The 23,860-nt window shown below is 38.7% G+C and overlaps 1 protein-coding gene across 1 annotated transcript in view; it reads right to left on the bottom strand.

Moving 5' to 3' along the window:
- SMPDL3A (sphingomyelin phosphodiesterase acid like 3A) overlaps positions 1–23,860 on the bottom strand; it is a 467,859-nt gene that overhangs the window by 176,680 nt on the left and 267,319 nt on the right. Inside the window, exon 5 of the mRNA XM_044073852.1 lies at positions 4,797–4,975. Coding sequence (XP_043929787.1) covers positions 4,797–4,975 — 179 coding nt within the window. The remainder of the gene's footprint in view (positions 1–4,796; positions 4,976–23,860) is intronic.

The following is a 23,860-nucleotide window of genomic DNA, read 5'->3' as shown; positions in this document are numbered from 1 at the left end:
TGTTTAGAATGGATAGATCGAGGGTGGGGTGTCAGGTGCCCTCTTTTCTGGGTACCAGGAAAAGCCTGGAGTAGAAACCTTGGCCTATCTGTTCTGCAGGAACATGCTTTATTGGCCTCATAGAGAGCAAGGAAAGGACTTGCTTTTTGGTCTCTGCCCACTGGTTTGGAGGAAGATCTGAGAACCCTTTTGGGGTTGGGAGAGTGTGAAAAGAAAATTTGTATCCCTGGGACACTATGTTGAGGAGCCAGCAGTCGGTGGTAATGGTGGCCTAGGTGCTTGCATGGAAGGAGAGTTTTCCTCCCAGGGGCAAGTGCAGGTGGGCAGAGGGAGGGGGTGGAAGTGGAGAGTCATTGTGAGTTCTTACCATAAGGGGGTGGCCTTGCACTCCCTGGTTTTGAAGTGGAGGAACTCCATTACTTTGATCTCCGCATTCCCTGTGGCTGTTGTATCGGGGTCTGCTTTCCTGTGGTCTGGGCTGAACTGACCTGGAGGGGGGCAGGAACAGACCAGTTCTTGGAGGGGCAATGCCTACTGAACCTGGGTGGCTGGACCTGTAGAAAATCCTTAACTGTCTGCATAGATTTAGCTTTTTCTTCCATCCTTTTTACGACCTCCCCTGCCTTGGTGCCAAATAAGTTGTCTTTGTGCAAGGGTGCAACCAATAATTTAGATTTGACATGGTCTGGCAAAGTGCCGTTCCTTAAGCCAAGCATGCCTTCTAAGGGAAGAACCGCTGACTACTTCCCTGCAAGATGCTTCTAGGGTGTCAAAACCACAGTGTAAGGTGTGCTTAGTTACTTGACTTGCAGAATGCATTAACTCTTGTAACTTTTTATTTTCTGCACAAGCAGGAAATGATGATACATTTTGTTTGAGGAGTTTCATGGTATGTTGCTGAAATTTTAGCATATGAAACTGACAACTTAGTGCTCTGATAGCAAGAGTAGCAGATGTGTATACTTTTATACCTCATCTGTCTAGTGTTCGGAAATCCCTATCTGAGGGGGTGGGATTCTTAGCAGAAGTTGCTTTAATTCCTTTAAGCCCATGAGAAATAACCTCAGGGTCAGCAGTAAGATTTTTGAAAAGAAATTTGTGTGAGTCAGGGACTCTGTAATACCTGTCAGGTTTCCTGGGAGCAGGAGGGAGGGTATCAGGAGTCAAATTAGATTCCATGAAAACATCATCTACAGCATCCAGGACAGGAGGGATGGCCAAGGGTCTGTGCTGTGGAAGATCTAAGAATATCCTGAGTCTCTTTTTAGCCTGAGGGTAGTCCTGACATTCCCATTGGAAATTCTCCTTTAAAGTATGAAGGGTTTCCCCAAAGGAAAAGTCCTCGGGTGGAGAGGCTGAAGGAATGGATTCCTCTGCATCAGAATCCTCATAAACAGAGAGGGGTTGCATGTCTTCATATTCAGATGCATCAGAGTCATCAGACTCCTGTTCAGATAAATCTACTGGGGACATATCTCTTTTTCTTTTGGAAGGGGTAGCTTGGCTTCCCCTGATCAGCATTATAAGGTCTTCCACCATTTTAAGCATTTGAGACTGAGGCAAGGAAGCAGGTGCCTGAGATTGGGTCGTCAGTTTCTTGGGCATGATTCGTACCCTGGGCCTTAGAAAGTAGTTTTCAAAAGAACGGTAGACACAAAAGAAGTCATCGGTTTGTGTCGAGAATCGATAGTGCGAAGTACTTCCTCCCATCCAAGGTAGAGACAACTGCAGGATCCTTAGTCAATGAAGAGTTTTCCGGCATACCGGACTCCAAAAGGGTCTCAGTAGTGGCCTGTGAATCCACAGAAGCGGGCATCAGGGGCTGCGAAAGCGCCTCACTGAGGACCGGAGAACTGATGACTAGCTTAATGGAAGCATCGTCCACAGGTTTGGACTTGTGCAGTCTGTCTCTGTCTTTATCCTTACGTTTTTTTCGGAAGAACTGCTGTTGGATGGCTTACCAAAGCCATATCAGAATTAGAGGACTGTGAGCGAAAATATCTAGCTACAATAAGGGCCCAACAACGTATAGTTCTGGCACTGAACAAAGCACAAAAGTGACAGCGAGGGACATTGCGGTCTGGGCCTAAGTAAGTGACACAGTAAGAATGAAAGTCTTGGTGTCGTATTTGCTTTCCACAGGCGAGACAATTGTTAACTTTTTCTGACATTGGTTAGAGCAAGAAAACAAGGATCCCCAATGGGGTACTTAGCTTTAGAAGACTTCAGCTTCAGTTCAGAAGTCGTAACTCGGGTAGCAGCCGACCGGCACTCGTGCAAACTGCTTCTGCTTCAGGCTCCTCGGCAAGAAAGACTGATGTAATGGCATCGGCTGCCTTACTTTATACTATTGACAACCTGACATCAGTCCTGAAGCGACAGCAACCAATGCAGAAATACTAAGCCTCTGGTACTTGGGCCAACTGAGGGCTACCTTGGCAGGGATAACCCAAATGTGATGACTGAAACAGTGAAACATGAACATCTGTATACTGAAAGGCATAATAATGTGGCAAGACTGCTGCATTGGGGATTGGTCAAACATTATAATACTGAAGTAGCTGAAAAAAACATTGGCAATATAAGCCACAAAATACTATAGAAAATGATGAAGTTTATATCACATGGGACCACCCATTACCAACAGTTCAGAAAAATAGATGCAAGAAAACCCGATAAAGTAGTCCATGAAAAAAGACAAAAGTAGCACTGATCATTGAAATTACAACACCTAGTGACTACAGTGTCTTACTACAGAGAGACACAAAGTCATAAAACACCAGGATTTGTAGGCACAAATGAGGGCAATGTGGAAGGATACCCAGACGGGTTCAATAGTAGTCGGAGCAATAGGTCTTGTTTACAATTATACTTAGACATGTTACTGATGCAAATCCATACGAAATGCAGAAGAAGTCATTACTGGGCAATTTGGGGGTGCTGCGAAGAGCACTTCTGGTTAATATCAAAGACTGAAACGATACTAATTACATGAAATTTAATCATACTTTAACTTAGGAATGGTATTAGAAACCCAAAAGACTTGGAGAAATAAAAAAAGACATTGTGATCTTAAAGATTTCTAAAAGGAAGGGGTCATTGGGGTGCTGTAGAAAGGAGAGTTTTTACTATTCTTACCTGTCTCAGGGCTAAACATCTCTAGATATGTCATCTCAGTCCTCTTTCAAGGACATAAAGGGCAAGGGAGAACGTCACCTGGACCCAGCACCATGATGGATAGTTTCTCTCTTAGCTGACCAATAAGGGATTGGTAAATTACTACAGGTTGGGTGATAGGTATCTATGCTCTAGGAAACACCTGCAGAAGGAAGTGTAGAGAAAGGACAGACCTGCACATAGACTCATATTTGGCATAAGTGAAAGTTTCCTGGTGGTGTGCTTCTGAATCTGAACTCATGATGCACTGTATATATTGGTCAGCTGCTGACATCAAGAGCCTCATCAGGACAGGAGATGGTGGGCTCTCCGCATTCTGGGACATCAAGTCCTGCTGGAGGCAGGGTAGATGCTTTAGTAAAAAAAAGTCAAGTAGTCTTCAGTCATGATTGCAACCACGAAGTACCATCCAATGCAACTGATGGACTGCTTCTTGGACCAGGCTAGGTGTGAGACAGATCTGACCATTTGACTATGGGAACAGTGATGCTGATTAGTCTATAATAAAGACCCCAAGGTACTTGCTGGAGAGTTACCTCTTGGTGGCCCACTTTCACTTAGCTAGGTGGACAAGGGTGAAACTGAAACCTCGCTAGTTGAAGGAGAGCTGATAACATACAATGCCCACTAGGACATCTCAGGGATGGAATTACCTCCAGTAGGATGCAAGTGATGTTTGCCTTCTGTATCTTTTGCATTCCCAAGGCTCAGTAGTACCACAATGGACTCATAGCAGGGAACTACTGCGAGACTTAGCTGCAACCGTCTTCTTCTTCTAAGATATTAGAGAGGCCTTGAGGTTCTCCATGCTGCATCTTACGTAGCTGATCTTAAACTCTAGACCTTATAGCAGTGCTTGATTTTGTGTTCCTCTTCTAAGCAATACAGGCCATACAAGTGTGGCTTGTGATCTTGCATGTTTATATTTTCTAGCCATTAAACAAAGGAACTTTTCCACAATAAACATCAAAATCTAGATATGAACAGTGCAAGTAGCAGAACTCCTAGGTGCAAAAGATAAATTCTGTCTCGTAGTCTGGTAGGTGATTTCAGGATATTTGCTACTGGTGGGCTTGTGCTCTCTGATGGTGAAGAGCTTAAGAGAAAATCGCCAAACTGAAGATAGCGTGACAGGATATTATGAATCTATACCTCATATGAACTGCTTTTATCAAATCAAAAATAACATTTAGTATTTTACATTTTCTGTGCTGCTAAGGTTATCAACTGTCTTTAAAAAAAAAAACGATGTTTATCTTAATGGATCTTTATTTTTTCAGAAGTAAAACTAAATTCCTCATGTCTTTTGTTCCTACAAGCAATGACACAGACTCACTACTATGTCGCCAATTTATTTTTCCTTTATCCCATATACACACACATCTCTTCTTCCTTTCTCTTAAGCTCCGTATTCCTCAGTTTTCATCAAACAGGATGCTTTACTTTGCCAAAAGATATAACAAACAAACTGCTTTTTATATTATTGGGAAGGAATACATTCTATGATAGCATGTCATTCCATGGTTTAAAGCTACAGCTAACAGTGAAGTCTTTTAACAATGTTGGATTTTTAGTAGACTATAACAAATGCATGACAAAGTGGACTGTACTGTCCTCACCTGTTCTTTATGCTGCCGTGCACTTTTCAGTACTCCTTCGAACCATTCAAACTGCTGAGCTGGGTCTGTTACATTCAGAGTTTCCTTGTTAGGACTGTAGTACAAATTTGTATTTAGGCTGACTATTCGCAGGACCTGCTGAGTAACAGTTGAGTTCCAAATTTGGGTATAAAAGCCACCTATGTTAAAAATACCAGACAATAAAAAGAAAATAGTTCCCGTAATTAAAAGTTAGGGCAATGAACTTTTTAGTTTTTTAACAGATGCTTCCAAGGATTAATTGCAACGCAAGTTATAATGCTAAACTTTCATACCATTTATCAAAATCATATTAAATTTTATATTAAATGTTCCAAGATGACAGTCTTTACAGCTAAAGTGTAACTGGAAGTTGAAACCAACACAGAAACTGAAACTCTTTCCTCAAAAAACTGACATTATGCTTCAGTTATATACAGCATAACCTGGAAAAGATCACTTTAGTCATAGTAATGTTCTGGATAGGTTTTAGAAATTGTTGTATACTTGCTATAGTCCAGAATACGTATTAGAATAAATAAATGAGACTTTTCTGTTCCTTTCCTCCCTCCTTTGCTTAGCACCACAGTGCACAATTACTTCATCCTGTTCATAACCATAATTACAATAAAATCAAATGTTATGCTGTTAAGCAGAATGTACACCTTTCTTTTGGTAATTACTGCTAATTGTCATTTTATTGTACTTAGACTTGTAGTCCAGTCAAGCCTCCCCTGAAAACAAATGTCAAATAAATAAATAAATATTATGCACTTTATTATACGTGTGCGATGGCCGTTCCTTGGAACATTTTCTTACATGAAACTGTCCTTGGTGCAAAAAAGGTTGGAGACCGCTGCTGTATCTGGTTCTCATGTCACTAGCAGACAAACTAATAAAGAGTAATGGCTTGGAGAAAATGTTTTCTGAAAGCATTCAAGTGTTTTCCCAGCTGGGAGAGCTATACACCACTGTATCACTGTTAATCTTCTGGCTTCATTCAAAGTACTATTACTGTTTATAGAAAGAACAGAGCAAATCATTCCTTACCCTTCATTACACCTGTCATTTTTTATCAATTTCTTTTTCCATTTTTTTGACTCATCCCCCAAAAGCTTTACCCTCCTCCTCATCCACTCTATCTACAGATGACTCAGCATCTGACCCACTGTGCCCCTGCTGGGCTTGCCCATCCTCCTCTTCGCTCCCCACACTTTTAGCGATGTCATCTTCTGATAACTGCAAAATAGTCACTTGATCACTAACCTTCTCATTTAAACTAACTATCCCTTGTGCACGGACTAATAAAGCAGGCTCTGACTGGTCAGTGTCAACAAACTGAGAACTTGGACTAGTCTGTCTGGACAAGTAAACCATGGATGACCCTACTTATGACACAGCATACAGTCCACTTTGCAATTATTAACAGTATTCCCTGGCTGTATACATTGCTGACATTGCTGTTTGGGACAAACCTGTATGAGGTGGAGGTCAGAGCCACTGTAAAAACACATTTTTGGTTGTCTGCAATATCGTACACTTCCCCTCACCCCACTGGCAATGACAACACAAGGTACAAGCTTAATATGGTTATTACATTCCTTAAAAGTGACCCATAATGCCCATGTCCCCATCAATACACCTCTAATCAATAACTTTACCAACACTATGTATGGTAGTATAATAAAGAGAGAAAGAAAATTTTATCACAAAAGAAGTTAAAACATCAGACATAAATTGTACCAACATTCCTTTTTTTCAAATCAAGCATAGTTCCAATGAATACATATTCATTCCAATGATATACAATTAATTTGGGTTCAAGTTTATGAAAATAAACTGTCATTAAAAAATAAAATAAAATTGAAACCAAAAATCCCTTCCACCCAAGGTAACTTTAGAAATTTCTTTAAGAGAAACCACCTACTACTAAGTGATACATTGGTAAGCTTCAAATCCCCACCAAACCGAATTAACTCCAAGGAATATTCAGAACCTTATACCACCACAATATATATAACCAGCATGTAAACAGCTGCATAGATGTAGTTGTACCCTGTAGAAACAAGTGCAGGGCAAACCTTAGAAAAACACCCACATGGCGGAACCAATATATCAACAAACTTTACAGTACAAGGAAAATAATTTTGAACAAAAATAAGAAAGTAATTCCCAGAATGTTAGAACTCTTGTCACTGAAATAATCAACTCAGGAGCTTAATAAAATCCACCAAAGCCAAGTCTGAGGCTAAAATAGCAACCCAAGCCAAAGACCATCACAAGGCATTTTTTAGTTCTGTTAGTAACCTCAAAAGCACATTACATAAATGTACTGAGCCGACTGTGAATGATGTTACCTACACTGAGGCTGATGATATAGTAAACCTACTGGCCAATAAATTTATCTCTAACTTTATTCATCTCCCCCTCCTTCTGTCCCTCAAGATATACTTGAAACTGGCTCACCTCCGGCTATCACACAAGAACAAGTCCTAAGAGCAGTATCAAAAGCTAAAGATACTGCATCAATGAGTCCTGACAATTTCCCCGGATGCATCTTAAATAGCATGAATCATGATTTAGCAGCACCCCTAACAACACTGTTCAGTCTCAGCCACACCCCTAAAAACACTGTTCAGTCTCAGCCTCCATGAATGTCACCAAAGCAACGGATGAAGGCAAAAATGGTACACAATGCATACCTCTACCTGGTCAAAGCTATTGATACAATTCCTCACTCAGGCATGGTAGAAAACCTAAATAAACTGGAAATAAACTCCTATATCACCCACTGGATTGTAAACTGGCTCGCAACTACGATGCATGAAATCAAAACAGGGGAAGTTACCTCCACAAAGAGACCAGTCACCAGTGGAGTCCCCCAAGGTTCTGTACTGGGACCTCTCCTGCTTGGAATCTACTTTTCTGAAGTAAAAGTCAATATCAAAGGGCTTGGCTGACTGTCTTTGCAGATGACCACAAGCTAGGAGCAGTCACTGAATCACCAAATGATTTAGCCATCCTGCAAGAAGGTTTGTCCCAAATAAATAACTGGTACAAAAACCACAGACTGAAACTAAATGCCAAATCCTTTGAGAAGTCATCTACACTGGGAAACTGCCACATTGATGATATGCCCCTAAGACTGTCAGGGAATTGGAAACTGATGAGAACAGTGATCTAACTTTTGACCAATATGTGTCCATTATTATAAGAAAGTCCTTCTATACTGCACAGCTAATAAACAGAGGGATTGTGTGTAGATCTACGGATGTCATTGCCCCCCTTTACTCAGCCCTGATTAGGCCACTTGAATATAAAGTCCCCTTTGGCATGTATCTGTCCAAATTGGATTGCCCACAAAAAGGATACAAAACCTAAACAGCATATCCCACATGGACCAAAACACAGCCTGCCACTACAGTCAGTATCCTACAGACTGCTAAGAGGTGACATGTGTCTGGCATACAAGGCATCCTCCAACCCAGTACTGATGGATTTACTGCACATTGGAAAGTCAAATGGCATCAGAAATAGTCTAAGAATCAAATCCTTTTCTGCAACAACAGAACGATTTGGAGGGACAGGTATATCTCACAGAGAATACCATTGCTCTGGAACAGACTCCCCATCCACGTAAAACAAAGTTCATCCCAGTTCATATTCAAGCGCAACTTGGATCTATAGATAGAAAAGAGCAAATTTACCCCAGCACTGCCCCTTGTATAGCTAATTGAAACAGGCAACTCCTAAAAGCTTTATCTCATGTATGGGTCACCTCAGTTTATCTTTGGTATGACCCTAGTTATTCTCATTAGGGGTATATATAATTGCTGACCATGGGATGAGTAAGCCAAAATTAAAGCTAAATGGGTAGGTTAATGTGAGCACAAGAAGGGGAAATGGTTAGGCTTAAAATGGCAGGCATGAACAGCTAGCCTAGTACTTACCTATGAACCTATTAAGTCAAAAGTTTCAAAAGTTAGAGAACAGAAACATTCTTAACCTAGCTGAATCAGAGAACACACAGCTGTCACAAAGGTTTCACAATGGATTCCCAAATCATGTGTCTTGTCTGTCCATAATTTTATCATTTTTAGCCATTATATTAACCAGTGATTGTAACAATTTTTCCCATCAGTGCTTCCTCCTACACGGTCACCTTCACATAATTCTTTGAAAGCTGCTGCAGTAAATCTAGAAGCACTTAATCCAAATCTGAAATCTTGTGTCTAGAACAAACTCTGTTCTCAATGGATACATCAACATATACCGTTTCTTCATGAAAACCACAAAGACTCACTGTATCATCTCATGACAGTACTTATGATGACAGTTCTGATTCATCAAGCAAGCATTGCAGCACTTCTAATGGGAACCCATAACCAGATATTTCAGTTTCTCTGAGAGCCGCTGAGTCTACCATTTCGGGTCATTGATGAAACATACCAGTTCTACTCACAGCTGCCGAGTCCCTATCTCTAAAGGAAAGCACAAGCACACCCCCTATCGAAAAGACTAGAAATTCCCCAGTGCCCTAAGCAATTTTTCACTAGTCAGTATAAACATAATCTTGGGTCTCCTCTCAATAGAGGTCACTGGCCTAGTGGAACTAACCCAGTCAACAAAGTGTAACAAAAAACAGAAAAACAGTATCACAAAGATAATGTACCTGAACTGTTAACAAGCATAATGTTATTGATTTACAGATATCCCTTCACTTACCCTGGTGATGTCTGCCAAAATGCCTAAACAGTATGCATAAAATGTTTGCTACATCATCCCTGGGCTGGGAATGTGTCACCTTTGGTGTGGCATTTTCTAAAACAGTCACTTATCCTTTAAGGCTTTACTGTTACCCACTGTTATCCATTCTCAGACAAAAGTCAGTTCATAAAAGTATTCATATTTGTTATAACAGTCATGTACTGAAACAGACTTTGCAAACTATCTACTTACTGAAAGTATTAAACACATACAAAAGAACCCCTATCAGCCATATGAAAGAAATGTGAACTTCATTCCTGACTCACTCCAGTATGCTGACAGCACAGCACACCTAAGACATCTTTAAACAAGATGTGATCCAATAGCATAAATGCAATACATTTATTGGAATTTGGTAATATTAAAGATTTAAGAGCCAGTTAGGGAGCACACCTCACTGGGAGTACTATTTTCCAAAACAGCAAAGTAGCAGGCATCTTGGTTTGCATTTGAAGTTATTCTATGCAGATATAACAAAGAGTTATCATGGTCTAAATGGAAACATTCAAGGGACAATCTGCTGAGGGTAACCATTTGAAATGTTGGGAATTGCTAGAGCGAGTCCCAAAATGCAGAGATTGAATGAATGAACAATTGTACTCGTATATACCAAGTGTGAGATACCATCTCTCAGAATATTTTCACTGAAGTACGGTGATCTCAGAGTTGGTATATATAAGTTCAGGGGTATTTTTAAGATTCGCTCTTCTCTGGGATTTCGGTCTTTTTTAAACTTTTCTGCATTCGGCATTTAGAGTGCCAACATTTCAATAGGGAGCCTCAGACGAGGATAAACAGAAGGTTATTTATGTAGTATACAAACTGTGAGCAAGAAAGTTTAAATAAAATTCATGGACTGAAACTAAAATTTGTCATTAGTGATCAGTGCTCTACTTAAATTAACAAATTTAAATAAATTAATTAATACAATGAGACCAAACACTTCTGAAACAGAAGGAGCAGACTAAGGAGGACATTAGCAGCATGCACAGGAATGAACCAAACTCTTGAGAGAGAGAAGTTCCACAGCAAAGGTAATGATGTAAGATAACGAAAGAAGCCTGAAGCAATAATGAAAGCAAGAATGCTTCCTGAAAAAAGTGGGAGGGCTAGTAGAAAGGTAAAGAAAAATCAAGCAGATGAAGAAATGGGGTGTATAAAAATGCATAAATGATACCGTATCAGGAAATATTGAAACTGTTGTCTTTCTGTCATCAAATTGTGAGGAACCGAATAAAATAAAAGCTCATTATAGTGCCCAATCAATAAATGCCATTTGGCAAACAAAGTATGATAAAAACGGCATTAAACAAGGAAACAAAACTAACCAAAAAATATTTTTATATGGAGTCAGAACTACCAGATACTATGGAAGGGTCTGTGGCCCCTGCACCACCTAATTATTAAAAAACTCCAAGACTAATGCATATAGGAGTAAAGAGTCCAAACAAGCAGGAACTCTATTACCATACTGTCAGGTTTCAAAGAAAAGACTGGTTACACCATAATTTGTCGAAGAACTATGTGACTTCTGTTTTCAGACGATAAAACAATTATCTACTGACAGAAGAATGCAGAAGTATTCTGAATGATACTGTGAAATAAACAATTCTGAAAAGCAAGTGAAGTTACTTGATCACACTTTTCCAATGAGATACGACAGTTTTCTGTCTCAGGTATGCAGTTCAGCAACTTATTATGCTGCCTCAGGTGCTAGTCTATAAAAGAAAGGACACTTCTGAGAAATGCACCATACCACAGAATGTAACTGTAATGTATGCTAACCCCTAATGGGCAAATGACCACCCCCAATAACTCTATTTCTGAAAATCATACTTTACAGAAATGAGTGAAATAGATTTTAACAAAAAACATACTTTCTTAATAATTTCATTCCATGGTCAGGTTATAAGTCAAGTCCCAGCATGTTACAGTAAACACCACAGGAGGTATAAGATAAGTACAATAGTATGTGCCCTGTTTTGCCTTATCTTTCATTCAAAAAGTATAAAAACATATAATCTTAAAATTATGTGCCACTGCTCACTGGGCATATTTGCATATGTCATTTGCATTCTATGGGAAATCATTAATTTTTGATTAGGTGCCATTTTCTTACAGTTAAAAAAATTTTAGAGACATAAAACATGTTGACAGAGAATCAACATGCCTAGTGTTCATATAAAACCTAAAATATCATGTATGCAGTACAAAAAAGTGAAACTACAGAGGAGTAGGGGATGTTGCCATTTGGTATGTATGCAGGTAACTCTGAAGTGCTATAAAATGTATTGCGTGCAATGTGTGATATCCTGAATTATACACCACATGTGTGGAAGGGTACAATTACTAACCCATTAAGACAACATTGTCAAGTATTATGCCAAATGTACTATAAATGCACAAATCATTATACAGATAGATGTCTGCACAACATTATAAGCTGAAATGACTGTACATTTATTTATTTATGCTTTGCAGACTGGGTAAGTCCCATTAGACCAGTGGTCTGTTCTGAGGTGAGAACTGAGGTGGTACCTGTATTGACTAGGGGAAATTTGGCAATGGAACTAGGGAGATTTCCCTACTCTTTTCGATAAGTGCTGTTGGATCTATTATATCCACCTGAGCTACCACTAAGTAAAGCAGTTTAAAGTCTTATTTGAAGGAAGTCACACTCAGGATAGCCCTCCCTTTATGCTGTACTATAGTGTCTGTTTTGGAAAAAAAAACAAAGCACCTGCTGTGGGAATAGAACTCATGGTTTTCTGATCTTCCAGCATCACATATAACAGGAAGTGTAGGCATCTCTCTGCACTGCTTTGTGCTGGTGATCTCTCTCTGAAAGTGCACTGCATAAGGCTCATATCAAGCATTCAATGATGTATACAGTACTTTATATGGAGTCATCTAGTTAACTGTACAATTGCCCTCCCAAAGCCATAACAAAGACTGCAGTTAACCATGTCAAGGGGTAGGTGCACCTTGATATCTACAGTAATGCATGGTGTTAGCCTAGCATGATAAAAAATACATAAGAAAAGTGAAATAGTGTATGTAAAAAGATATAGTCAAAGTACTTTGGCTGTTATTATCCTGTGTCACTGTCCTGATCAAAAGCAAACACTACAGCCAAAACAAATTTGGGACTGCCCCAAAGACATCACTTAAAGTGTTGCAAGAGTATACAACATGTTTCAATTTACAAATCTGCTGGGCATGGTTACTATATCATCAGAGATTATGACACCTCATACAAGGTCACACTACCAACTAATTTCCATGACCTTAAGGTCCAGAAGACCCCATCCCCATACAACAAATCAATCATTTTCTTAAACGAACCCAGACTTTTTTCCCTGCCTAACCTCTAAAGGCAATATATCCCATCTTTTCTCTGCCCTTTATTAAAAGAAACTTCATCCCAGATTTGAGTTTATTTTGGTCACTTTTACTCACAAAGTATTATTCCTGGTAAATTGGTAATGTATCACAGACTGAAAATGGTTTCACTTTCCTTCATCTATTTTCACATAATAAATTAGTTATCCCCTCAACTTTCCCAATAAAAATGCACTCTTTGAAGTCTAATAATTTTTTAAACAGATAAAAAACAATGCCATACTCAATAACTGGTCTAATTATGAATTTATAGATCTCTCCCAAAACATTAAAATCCCTGGATGTTATTGTTCTTAATAAAACTAAAATCCCTGGATGTTATTGTTCTTAAAGTTTTAATGTGATGTAACATTTTCTAACTGTATTAGCTATGTGACTTTTAAAACCCAGCTTTTCATCCACATTTATATACCTAAATCCTCAAATACTTAATGTTCCTTTATTAAAGTAGAATCTAAAGAATATGGAAATCCTGGGTTAACTTTACCAAGATGAAGAATTCTACATGTATTAGTTCTAAATTCAACCTTATTTAATTGCGTCCACTGAATCAGTCTATCCAGGTAACTTTGAAGCTTCCACTGACTGGATAATGAAGATCCAAATCCAGCTATTTTTCACATCATCAGCAAATTTACCAGTCCAGCAGTTCCTCAACTCTGAAAAAAAATACATAAAAACATAAAAAAGAAACAGGCCCTGAAGGCCTTCCCCAGTGATACTATATTCATAAAAAAATAATGCAATTTTGGCTATACAAAAATAGAACAATGCTAATGCAGGACAGAGAAAAATATGGAAAGAATGACAACAATATATAAAATATAAAACACAATATTTCCAAAACTTCAGAGTGCTTCACAACCATACTAAAAAGCAAATAAATGAAGACAAAAAACAATACTATTTCAACATTCAGAACAATAGTAACCACAAACCTAAAAATTCTGGTCAGCCATTAAAGAAATCTTACATTCCGGCCAAAAAAAAAAAAAAAAAACAACCCTAAGCCCTCCCCCCAATTACTCACCACTCAAAACTGCAATAGAATTCAACTTTTATTTCATAGACAGTATAGAGTACCTAACCAAGGATTCTCAAACATCTAACCTCAACCCTGCCCAACAGCCACATTTTACCACATCCACTATAAAACTACTCTAAAAGAAACTCAGTCCATGCTCTGCTTTAACTGATGACCTTCCAAGCAGGTACCTTAAAACAGAAGCCAATAGGACTGTTTATCCTGTCTCAGTCCTTATAAATAGGTCAGTCCAGGAATCCCATATTCATCTATCCTTGAATCCCATGTTCCCTTCCTATGGAAAAAAAATCACATATTATCTCTACACAGAAGGAAATTCAACAGACATCACTAACTTTAGACCTATAGCAATCGCATCACCCAAAAATGTACTCAAAACAACTGCTAAACTATCTCCTGCAGGAAGAACTCCTAGCCCCCACAAAACACAGTTTCTGTCTCTCCCACAGTACTAACACTACACTTCTAACCTTTATAGATACTGTCACTAAAACTAGGAATAATTGCAAACTAGTCTCCTCCTTATTTCCAGACTTGTCTAAAGCCTTTAGCAGTTTGCCACAGCAAACCTCTACTCCAAGTGTCCTCACTAGGTCTGTCTCAGCACAGCCTACTATGGTTCAAAAGCTACTTGTCCAATGGGTATCAGTCAGTAGAACAGCACTTCACCGTTTCTCCATACCTGTCAATCACCACTGGTCTACAACAAGGCTCTATCATTGTCCTCTTCTTTTTAACATTCTCATCAACACCTTCCACACATCCTCACAACAGGCCTCCCTAATGCACATATTATTCCACACTCATATGCACATCAGACAACCTGGCACACCTCCAAAAATTACTCAAGAAGCTTTAACTGCTACTAAAACAAAGCTTTGTAACTTATAACTTACACACACACACACACACACACACACACACACACACACACACACACACACACACACACACACACACACAAAAAATTTTTCTCTCTCAAATCCCTCTTTCATGAAAAAAATAACTTTAAAATCATCTTTCTTAATAATACAACCAGTGAAGTGATTCCTGATAGCAAATTATTAGGGATGATAGTGGATGATCATCTGAAATTTGACCTGCACATACAAAGACTGCATAAGAAATCACCAAAAACAGGGATGCTTTATAGAGCCAAAAACATTCTCACCAACGCAAGTAAAACTGCAGTTGTTAGTACCTACCTCCTCTCCTCACTACTTTAAAGTACACCCATCCTTATTAACCTCCAGGCATCACAAAAAGCAAAACTTGTACAATGCTATAATAAAATGGCTAAAAATGCAGCAATTACCCCTTTCAGAGCCAACTAGTATATAACATTAAAAAGCCTAAACTGGTTAGAACTTCCCCATCAGCTAACATATACACAACTTCTCATCACCTATAAAATTATCCAGCATCCATCAGATTGTTCGGCACTAATTATCATTCTACACAACAATGTTCCCACTTGGTTATTATAATCCAATGACCAAAAACTTGTCTCTGTGCACAAGTCTATCAAATCTGCTGTGTATGGTCTATATTCATACCATGTTGCTAGGGTCTGGAACTCCTTCCTGTTTCCATCAGGTCAACATCCTCCCCCAACGCCTTTAAAATCACTCTGAAATACTTCCTAGCCAAAAGCTCAATCGCAGGATAAACAATATCCCTAAATATGATCAAGTACCTATTCATACCTTACACCTCCTTACTCCCCCTTCTTCACTCACTTCCTAACTTTGATCAATTTATCTCACTTGACTTTCTATCTAAATATGCCATAACCCTGTTTTTTCTCTCACTTCATATTCCTGCTTGCATTACTCTAACATACCTTTAACTTCTTTAAACTGGCTAAAATATCTCTAAATATTAAATCATTGTCATATAATCTGTATTTATTTTAACCAATATTGTCACATTAAATAATACTTATTTAAACTACAGTTATTTTTCTATTACTTTAGAACATTTTAAAATTATTGTTCTTAAAATGCTTTTGTAATGCTCTGAAGCTTTTCTCACTGGGCCTCCAATGAAAATGGGCACCTACCAAGTAGGACTTTCCCAGAATTCAACTGTCAATAAATAAAATAAATAAATAAGACATAGTACCTTTTACACAAGCCTTAGTAGTGCTGCCACTTAAACAGTTATCTATCCATCTGACAGCATGCTGTCCAGCTCATAGGTTCATAGATTAGTACTAAGCTAACTGCCCTTGCGAGCCATTTTAAGCTTAGCCAATTATCCCTTGTGAGACTCAAACCCTGCACTTTGTGCTTGCAAGACAAGCACCTTAACCATTAGGCCACCCTCACACCTATTTCTGCCTATTTTTAAGTGCCTCAGTAACTGACCTCTGTGTTATATGGCGATGGGGAGTCTGTTCCAGAGTAATGGTATCCTTGAGATAAACCTATGCCTCCAAAATGTTCTGTTGATGTTGCAGAATAGGTTTAGATCCCTGGACCTAGTATTTCTGATGCTGTTTGTCTTGCTAATGCCTTGTATGCCAGACCGAGATCACCTCTTAGCAGTCTGCAAGAGCCCATGTAAAACAGCAGGGCTTTGACGTAGCAAATGCAAAGCAAATTACTGAAGTCCAGTATCCTTTTTGTAAGGTACCTCTCTGGCTTTTCCAGCTATTGCATGTGTTTGGAAAGATACATGACAAATGGGGTGTTATACTTAATCATTGGCCTTATGATGGATGAGTAAAGAGGTACAATGGCATCCTTGGACCTAGAAGTAATCCCTTTGTTAATGAGCTGCACAGTATAGAAGGATTTCCTCACCCAGTGGACATGTGCTAGTCAAAAGATAGGTTACTGTTCATATAAGTTCCCAAATCCCAAACATCTGGGTCAAATATTAGGGATATGTTATCAATGTGGTAGCTCCCTGGGCTAGCGGGCATCCCAAAGGATAGGATAATGCATTTTCTGGCATTTAGTTTTAAACCATAATTCTAGCACCACGTATTTGTTTGAGACAAGCCTTCCTGTAGGATGGCTAAATCTTCTGGGAATTCGATAACTGTACCTAGCCTGCAGTCATCTGCAAACTTAGCCACAGCCATTTAGTATAGGCTTTAACTTCTGAGATATAGATGCCAAACAGGAGAGATATCAACATCAAGCCCTGGGAGGACTCCACTGGTGATGGGTCTTTTACTAAAGGCAACTTCCCCTATTTTTATCTCCTGCATTCTATCTGTGAGCCAGTTAGTGATCCAGTGGATGATGCAGGGGTTTACTCCAACTTTATTAAGCTTTTCTACAATGCCTACCTGGAGGATTGTGCCAAAAGCCATGGCCAGATTAAAGTAGACAGTGTGTACTGTTTTGCCTTCGTCAAGTGCTTTGATGATTTTTTCAAAAAGTCCACCAGGTTAAGTAAGCATGACCTGCCTTTGATACATTGAAAATGAAATGGGTCCTGTGTTTGGAGGTTCTCTATGTCGTTACTGATTAATTCCATGATAATTATTTCCACATCTTTGCATGTGAGACTGGTCAGACTTATGAATCTATAACTGCCTGGGTTTGTGGAAAGTCCTCCCTTATGTGGGAGAATAACTGTTACTGTACTCCATTCACTTGGTACAAAACCTGTGTGGAAGCTCAGGTTGACCAGCGTTATTAGGGATGTGGCTAAATCTTGCTTCATACTGCCCAAAATGCATCCAGGGAAACTGTCAGGTCCCACTGATGCGGTATTTCTGTTTTTAACAGTGCTTTTAGGACTTGGTCTTGTGTGATAGCGGGGGGGGGGGCAGATCAGTTTTAGGTATTTTCGGGGGAATAGATGGGAGAGAAAGTTGAAGTTTGAATTTATCATCCAGTAGTTTAACTTTATTTTCACCTTAGTAAAGGTAACGTCATTCACAACCAGCACAGTGCATTATTGTGAGATTGTGAGCATAACTAAAAAGGGCTTGTGATTTTCTTTAGCTTGGGGCTATTTTTGTCTCAAATTTGACTTTGGTGAAATTAAGCACCTAAGTTGTTTGTTTAATTTAATGATGAAAGCTCTGTTGTTTTGGGTGCTACTCTTTTTACTTTTTGACAAATTTATCTTCCTTATATTGTATAGCTTGTTGGTATTATAGTTCCACTATATCTCTGGAGTTTGCCCTGCACTTATCTCTGCAGGAAACAGCTGCATCAGTGCAGCTGTTTTCATGCTGGTAGGGTTTGGTGGTGTACAATTCCACACACACAGCAGAGTTTTCTGGGTTTAGTGTGGATTTGAAACTCGTCAGTGAAATCACTCAGGAGCAGATGGTTTGTCTTAGAAAAGTTTCTAAAAAAAAGCTATGGGCAAAGGGGGCCTCTGGTTTCAATTTTATTTATGGTCACACCTAACAAGAGATGATGTTACATTAGGGATGGTGCAAAATGTCTTCATATTACTAAGGACCAGGTCTAAGATGTTGCTACCCCAATTGTTCCAAGGCATTTGTGTTAACAAAGTCCAGAAACCACTGTATTTGTGCACTTATGCAGGTGTAGGGTTCCCTGTCTATACTTGGGTAGCTAAAATCACCTAGGAAAATGGTAATGGATTTAATACAGAGACCCCAGTTGCTGTAGACAGGCATTGTGGCTTTCGTGGATCATACAGGACGTTCTATAGTTAGTTAATACATGGTATGAGAACTTTCTGATGGTTATCTGGACATGAAGAAGCTCTAGTGCATCATGCTGCCTTACCAGCCTTGATGTAAGGCTCTCATGAATGAAGACTGAGACACTGCCAATGTTTGCCCCTTCTGCACAGTGGCTGATCTAAAAGTGTGGAAGGCATTATAGCCCTGCACAACTGGAGTACTCTCTGCCACTTTAAACCATGTCTCAGACACTACACAGACATGTACGTCCTCCAGGGTGAGGAGGGCTTGCAGGGAGTGGAGGTTCTTGTTTAGGCTCCTAGCATTGACTTATAGCACCTTCATGTTTTCCTTTGCTTGTTTTGTCATGTTGGCAGTTTTATCTGCTTGGCACTGGCTAAAAAAGGCACTATGTGGATGAGGAATATCTTTGGTAATATACAAAAACCTAGAGGGGACAGACGCAGGCCATCCCTAGCTAAGCAGCATGTTCTTTTGAACATATTCTTCCAGGCCGCCAGATATTGTGTTCCCTAAAAATTACACTAAAAACTAACCCAATTATTAAAGTCAATTATTTTTTGCTCATATTGCAACATTATTGGAGAAGGTAGAATGCTGCTCAAAACTAGGCTCATAGCTTCCTAGGGCACATAATCTGAGATCTCCATCATGTGTCTCTTCAGATAATCTAAAGAGGTATGTTTCGTGTCATTGACACCTACATATACTGTAGTACAAATCTCCGTATGGTCCCCAGAGAGTTATGCAGTCAATCAGAACGATAAATGGAAGTAAAACACTGCAGAACTCACCACCAAAGATTAAAAATTCCACTCTTTATTAACGAACAGACAGATAAGCGCTTTCACGTACCTAAGTATGCTTCATCAGATCTATTTAACTGTGCTTACCACTTCACTTATATACACAACACTAAAAGATAATTAATCCAATTATATCAATAATCATTCAATCAATCATTCAATAAAACAATGAAGTTGCTGAAATCATCCTTAAAAGGGCATATCAAGAACTTTGTATAGGACAATAGGAAAGCATGGAGAACCAAAAACCACAAAGTCATATATATATTCAACATTATTTATACATATATATTTTTAACACAATATTGACATATTTTATATATTTATTTATCTATTTATTAATTTGCATATCACTTGATATCTTAATATATACATGGTGTATGCCTGAGGTATTTATCACATTTGTATTTCTATATATATATATATACCTCTAAATGTTTTGAGGTTTTAATGTTTATGCACAGTATGCATTGTTTGAGAGTAAGGATAAACATATTTTATTAAGGTTTAAGATCATAAAAGATGTTAATGTTGAATATATATATGGCTTTATGGTTTTTGGTTCTCCATGCTTTCCTATTGTCCTATACAAAGTTCTTGATATGCCCTTTTAAGGATGATTTCAGCAACTTCATTGTTTTATTGAATGATTGATTGATTATTGATATAATTGGATTAATTATCTTTTAGTGTTTGTATATAAGTGAAGTGGTAAGCACAGTTAAATAGATCTGATGAACGTGAAAGCGCTTATCTGTCTGTTCGTTAATAAAGAGTGGAATTTTTAATCTTTGGTGGTGAGTTCTGCAGTGTTTTACTTCCATTCCACCTACATATACTATGATAAGAGTCTTACCTGTACCTATTGTTTAAGGACTTCAGTGTATGTGTGATCTGATAGGTCATGACACCAGACAAGCAGCAAACAATCACTCTTTCCTTACTCATCCTGGTAAGATGTAGGTATATCTTTATATATTACAATAGCACCACCAATAACTAGCATGTTTGGTTGGGTAGATGCCTGCCTTAGGGGCTCTACATCCGTGACTTTGGTACTCCTTGTACTATGTGTATTAGTAGGTTTTGCAGGTCTAGACTGTCCCTGAGGGTGCTTATCACTTGTGTTGCATCCTGGAGGACTTTGCAGCTTTGGCAAGTTAATCTTTGGCACCACAGCATATGAAGGGTTACGTATATTATGCTGAACATTGTGAGTTGTGGTGTGTGCTGCACTACTGACAATCCTGACACCAAAGAGTAAAGCCAGTCAGCATGAGGCATTTCCTGCATTGTCTCAAAATACCTATCTGAATCAGGCTGGCTGCAGAAACTGTGGGAAAATGCTGGTCAATTCATTTTGGACAGGAAATGACTCAGGGGCGGGGAAGATTATAATTGTCTGAAGTTAGGTTTCCTTTAGGATGCAGGGGTTACTTTAAGTAAGCTTACGACCTGGGTGTAGGGGGTTGCTGAGTTACTTGGTCTGGGGTGTAAGATATTCTAGTCGATTTAACTGCTGCATGAGCTATGTTTACTTTTGCTTGGTGCAAGTTACTGAAGCCTCCAACTTAGGTTAATAAATTGTGTAGATTTAGTAGGTTTCTTACAGGAAAAAAAGCTGTTGCATAGGCAACCCTCTAAAGATACACTACAAAATGTGCTTTCTCTCAGTGTTTGCCAGTGTTTCTTTGCAGGTTCCAGACGGTCCGGCATTAGGTGTATATTGTTTTACAAACTGCATGCATGGCAGCCAACTGGTGTAGTTGGCCACTATGGTGCCTCTCATATGGAGCATAGCTATTATCTCTGAATCTACCTGCCAGCCTTTTAACCAAAACTATGTGATTTCAACATATGTACTTTTTGACTCTGAAAGTGTTTAGGAATTGAAACAGAAGGTTTCATACCCTCAGAGAAAAAGCTGTAATTAATAAAAGCAAAAATAAAGAAAGAAACTAAAATCATCCTTCGGAATATACCGAAGCACAAATATTGTTAGATTATGTTTATAAGATGTGTAAAAACAGTAAACGGCTTATTTTACTTTTCTTCATTAGGCAGAACGGTATGCTGGAAAAAAACATTTATTTAACCTTTTGTTGCCATTGTTGCTTAGTCATTTAACCAACCCTAACACGTTGTGACTTGAAGATCTTTAGCAAACCTGCCTGTCAAGAACTATTTCTTTAAGTTCTTGCAAACTCGTATTCATTACTTCAGCAATGGTACCTATCTGCCTTAGCCTCTTCTGCCCCATTTTTCTTTTGCCTTCAATCTTTCTCATCACCAGTGCTTTCTCTAATGAATCCTGACTTTACACCACGTGGTCAAACTGTTTGAACTTTAGTTTTACTGTAAGACCTTCCAGCAGACAGTCCATTTCTTCAAGTACTGATTGACTTGATCTTATAGTCCATAAAACCCTCAAAGTTTTCTTCAGTACCGTTGTTTAACAGCATCAGTTTTCCAGCACTCAGCCATAAATGTAGTCCAGCTCTCATAGTCATGTTATTGCTGGGAAAATGCAGCTTTGACTATACAGACCTTTGCTGACAATGTGATGCCTATACTCCATAAAGTCAAACCCACATCTACCACAGCTTTCCTTCCATAAAGCATGCCTCCTTTAATTTTGTGACTGCAATAACTATGTGCCAAGATCTTTGGGCCTAGGAAAATAAAACTTGTCACTGCCTCCACTTCTTCCCCATTGATTTGCAAAGAATTGATAGGGGTAGATAACTGTCAGTTTTTTTATGTTGGTTGCTAAGCTTGCTTTTGTACTTTCTGCCTTAACCACCTTTTATCCTTTAGGTTGCCAGAAAGTAAAGATGTCTGACGTACTCACCATAAGAGTGCATGTTTGAGATGGAAAGATTGCTGCAGAAGCAGTACAGATAGCACTAGTTAAGAACCCAGAAGCATGGTATGGCTAACATAAATAAGAAATGTATCCTATTAATCTAACTGGTGGTTTCCAAATGGCAGTCTTGACAGTGAATTACAGAATGGTGGTGTGACATTTGGTTTTCTGTCACATATAAACCAAAGAATAATCCACGACCTTGAAGAAAGGAACCAGAACTCTGCTAAAGTCCACAAGGCTGTATTTTTATTTCTGAAGTATTCCAAAAGTCACAGATAAAATCACACAAGCGCTTTCGCTCAGGCAATCCTGAGCTTTATCAAGTGAAAAAAGTATTCTTTGCTTGTCTTTGGTTTTTTGTGCATTACTTCACATATAAACCAATTCATAATACTGGGTAATATCATTTAAAACTTGAATTTTCTATTTTATTAAAATAAATTTAAGAGTAAAATGAGATGAAAATAACCTCAGTTACTCACAGCAGGTAAAAAATAAAAAAATGTATTTAAATGTTAGCACTTTCATGGTTTAACTAACTGCTTCATCAGACATACAACATCAAAAATGCAGTGTTATTTAAAATCATTTCAATTAATGACATCATACAAACAATTAAGTTCTTAAAGGCATAATGCCATAGCATATAGAGCAAGCAGCAGTTCTATTTAATGTTTCAGGGGTTTATCTTTTAGGAAGGGTTTTAGGGAGACTTTAGCATTCGATCCTGGGGATCTATCTGCCTGAAGCCGCATTGTCCATTTTTGTTCGGCCACTTCTGTTTTAGTTTTAAAGTCTCCTCCCCTTCTTCCCTCTTCTAATACCTCTAGCATAAAAAACTAAAATTGTGGTCTTGACCCTCTTTTAAGACATGTTGTGCCAAGGCACTAGTTTCTTTAGTATTGCGGATGTCCCCATAATGTTCCAGTATCCTATCTTTCAACATACGATTGGTTTTACCAATGTAAAAAGCATAACAAACTTTGAAAAAACTAAAGTAAACTAAGTTGCTCGTTCTACAATCAGCATATAAGTTAAAATCAATATTAAAATGCAAAAAAGGGTGTTGAAAAGAATTCCCTATATATATATATATATATATATATATATATATATATATATATATATATATATACATATGGGTCTACTTGAGTTCGACGAAAGACCAGAAGATCGAAATCCGGAATGCCAAGAAGAAAATAATGACACCGCAGCACACCGAAAAGCGCGAAATTCAAAATCCCGATGATACGGGAGTTTGAATTAGCGCTTTTCGTGTTCTGCTGTAGGTAAGTGTGTGTGTGAGTGTATTTGTGAGGGGAAATGCTGTGTACAAGTGTGTGTTGTGACTGTGGTGTGTGTGTGTGTGTGTGAGGGACTGTACTGTGTGGGTGTGTGTTTGCCTTGTGTGTCTGTGCAATCTCGGAGTTAGAATATTAAAGTAGGGGGGTGTGGGGGGTGCAGGGGGGCTTGCCCCCCTGCCTATCATTAGTGTAGGGTGTTTTGTTTAGT

The sequence above is a fragment of the Protopterus annectens genome, chromosome 1.part1, assembly GCF_019279795.1.
Source record: "Protopterus annectens isolate FY-2018-M chromosome 1.part1, PAN1.0, whole genome shotgun sequence".
Lineage (NCBI taxonomy): Eukaryota > Metazoa > Chordata > Ceratodontiformes > Protopteridae > Protopterus > Protopterus annectens.
Note: the sequence above shows the minus strand (reverse complement) of the source record. Positions and strands in the feature narration are given on the sequence as shown.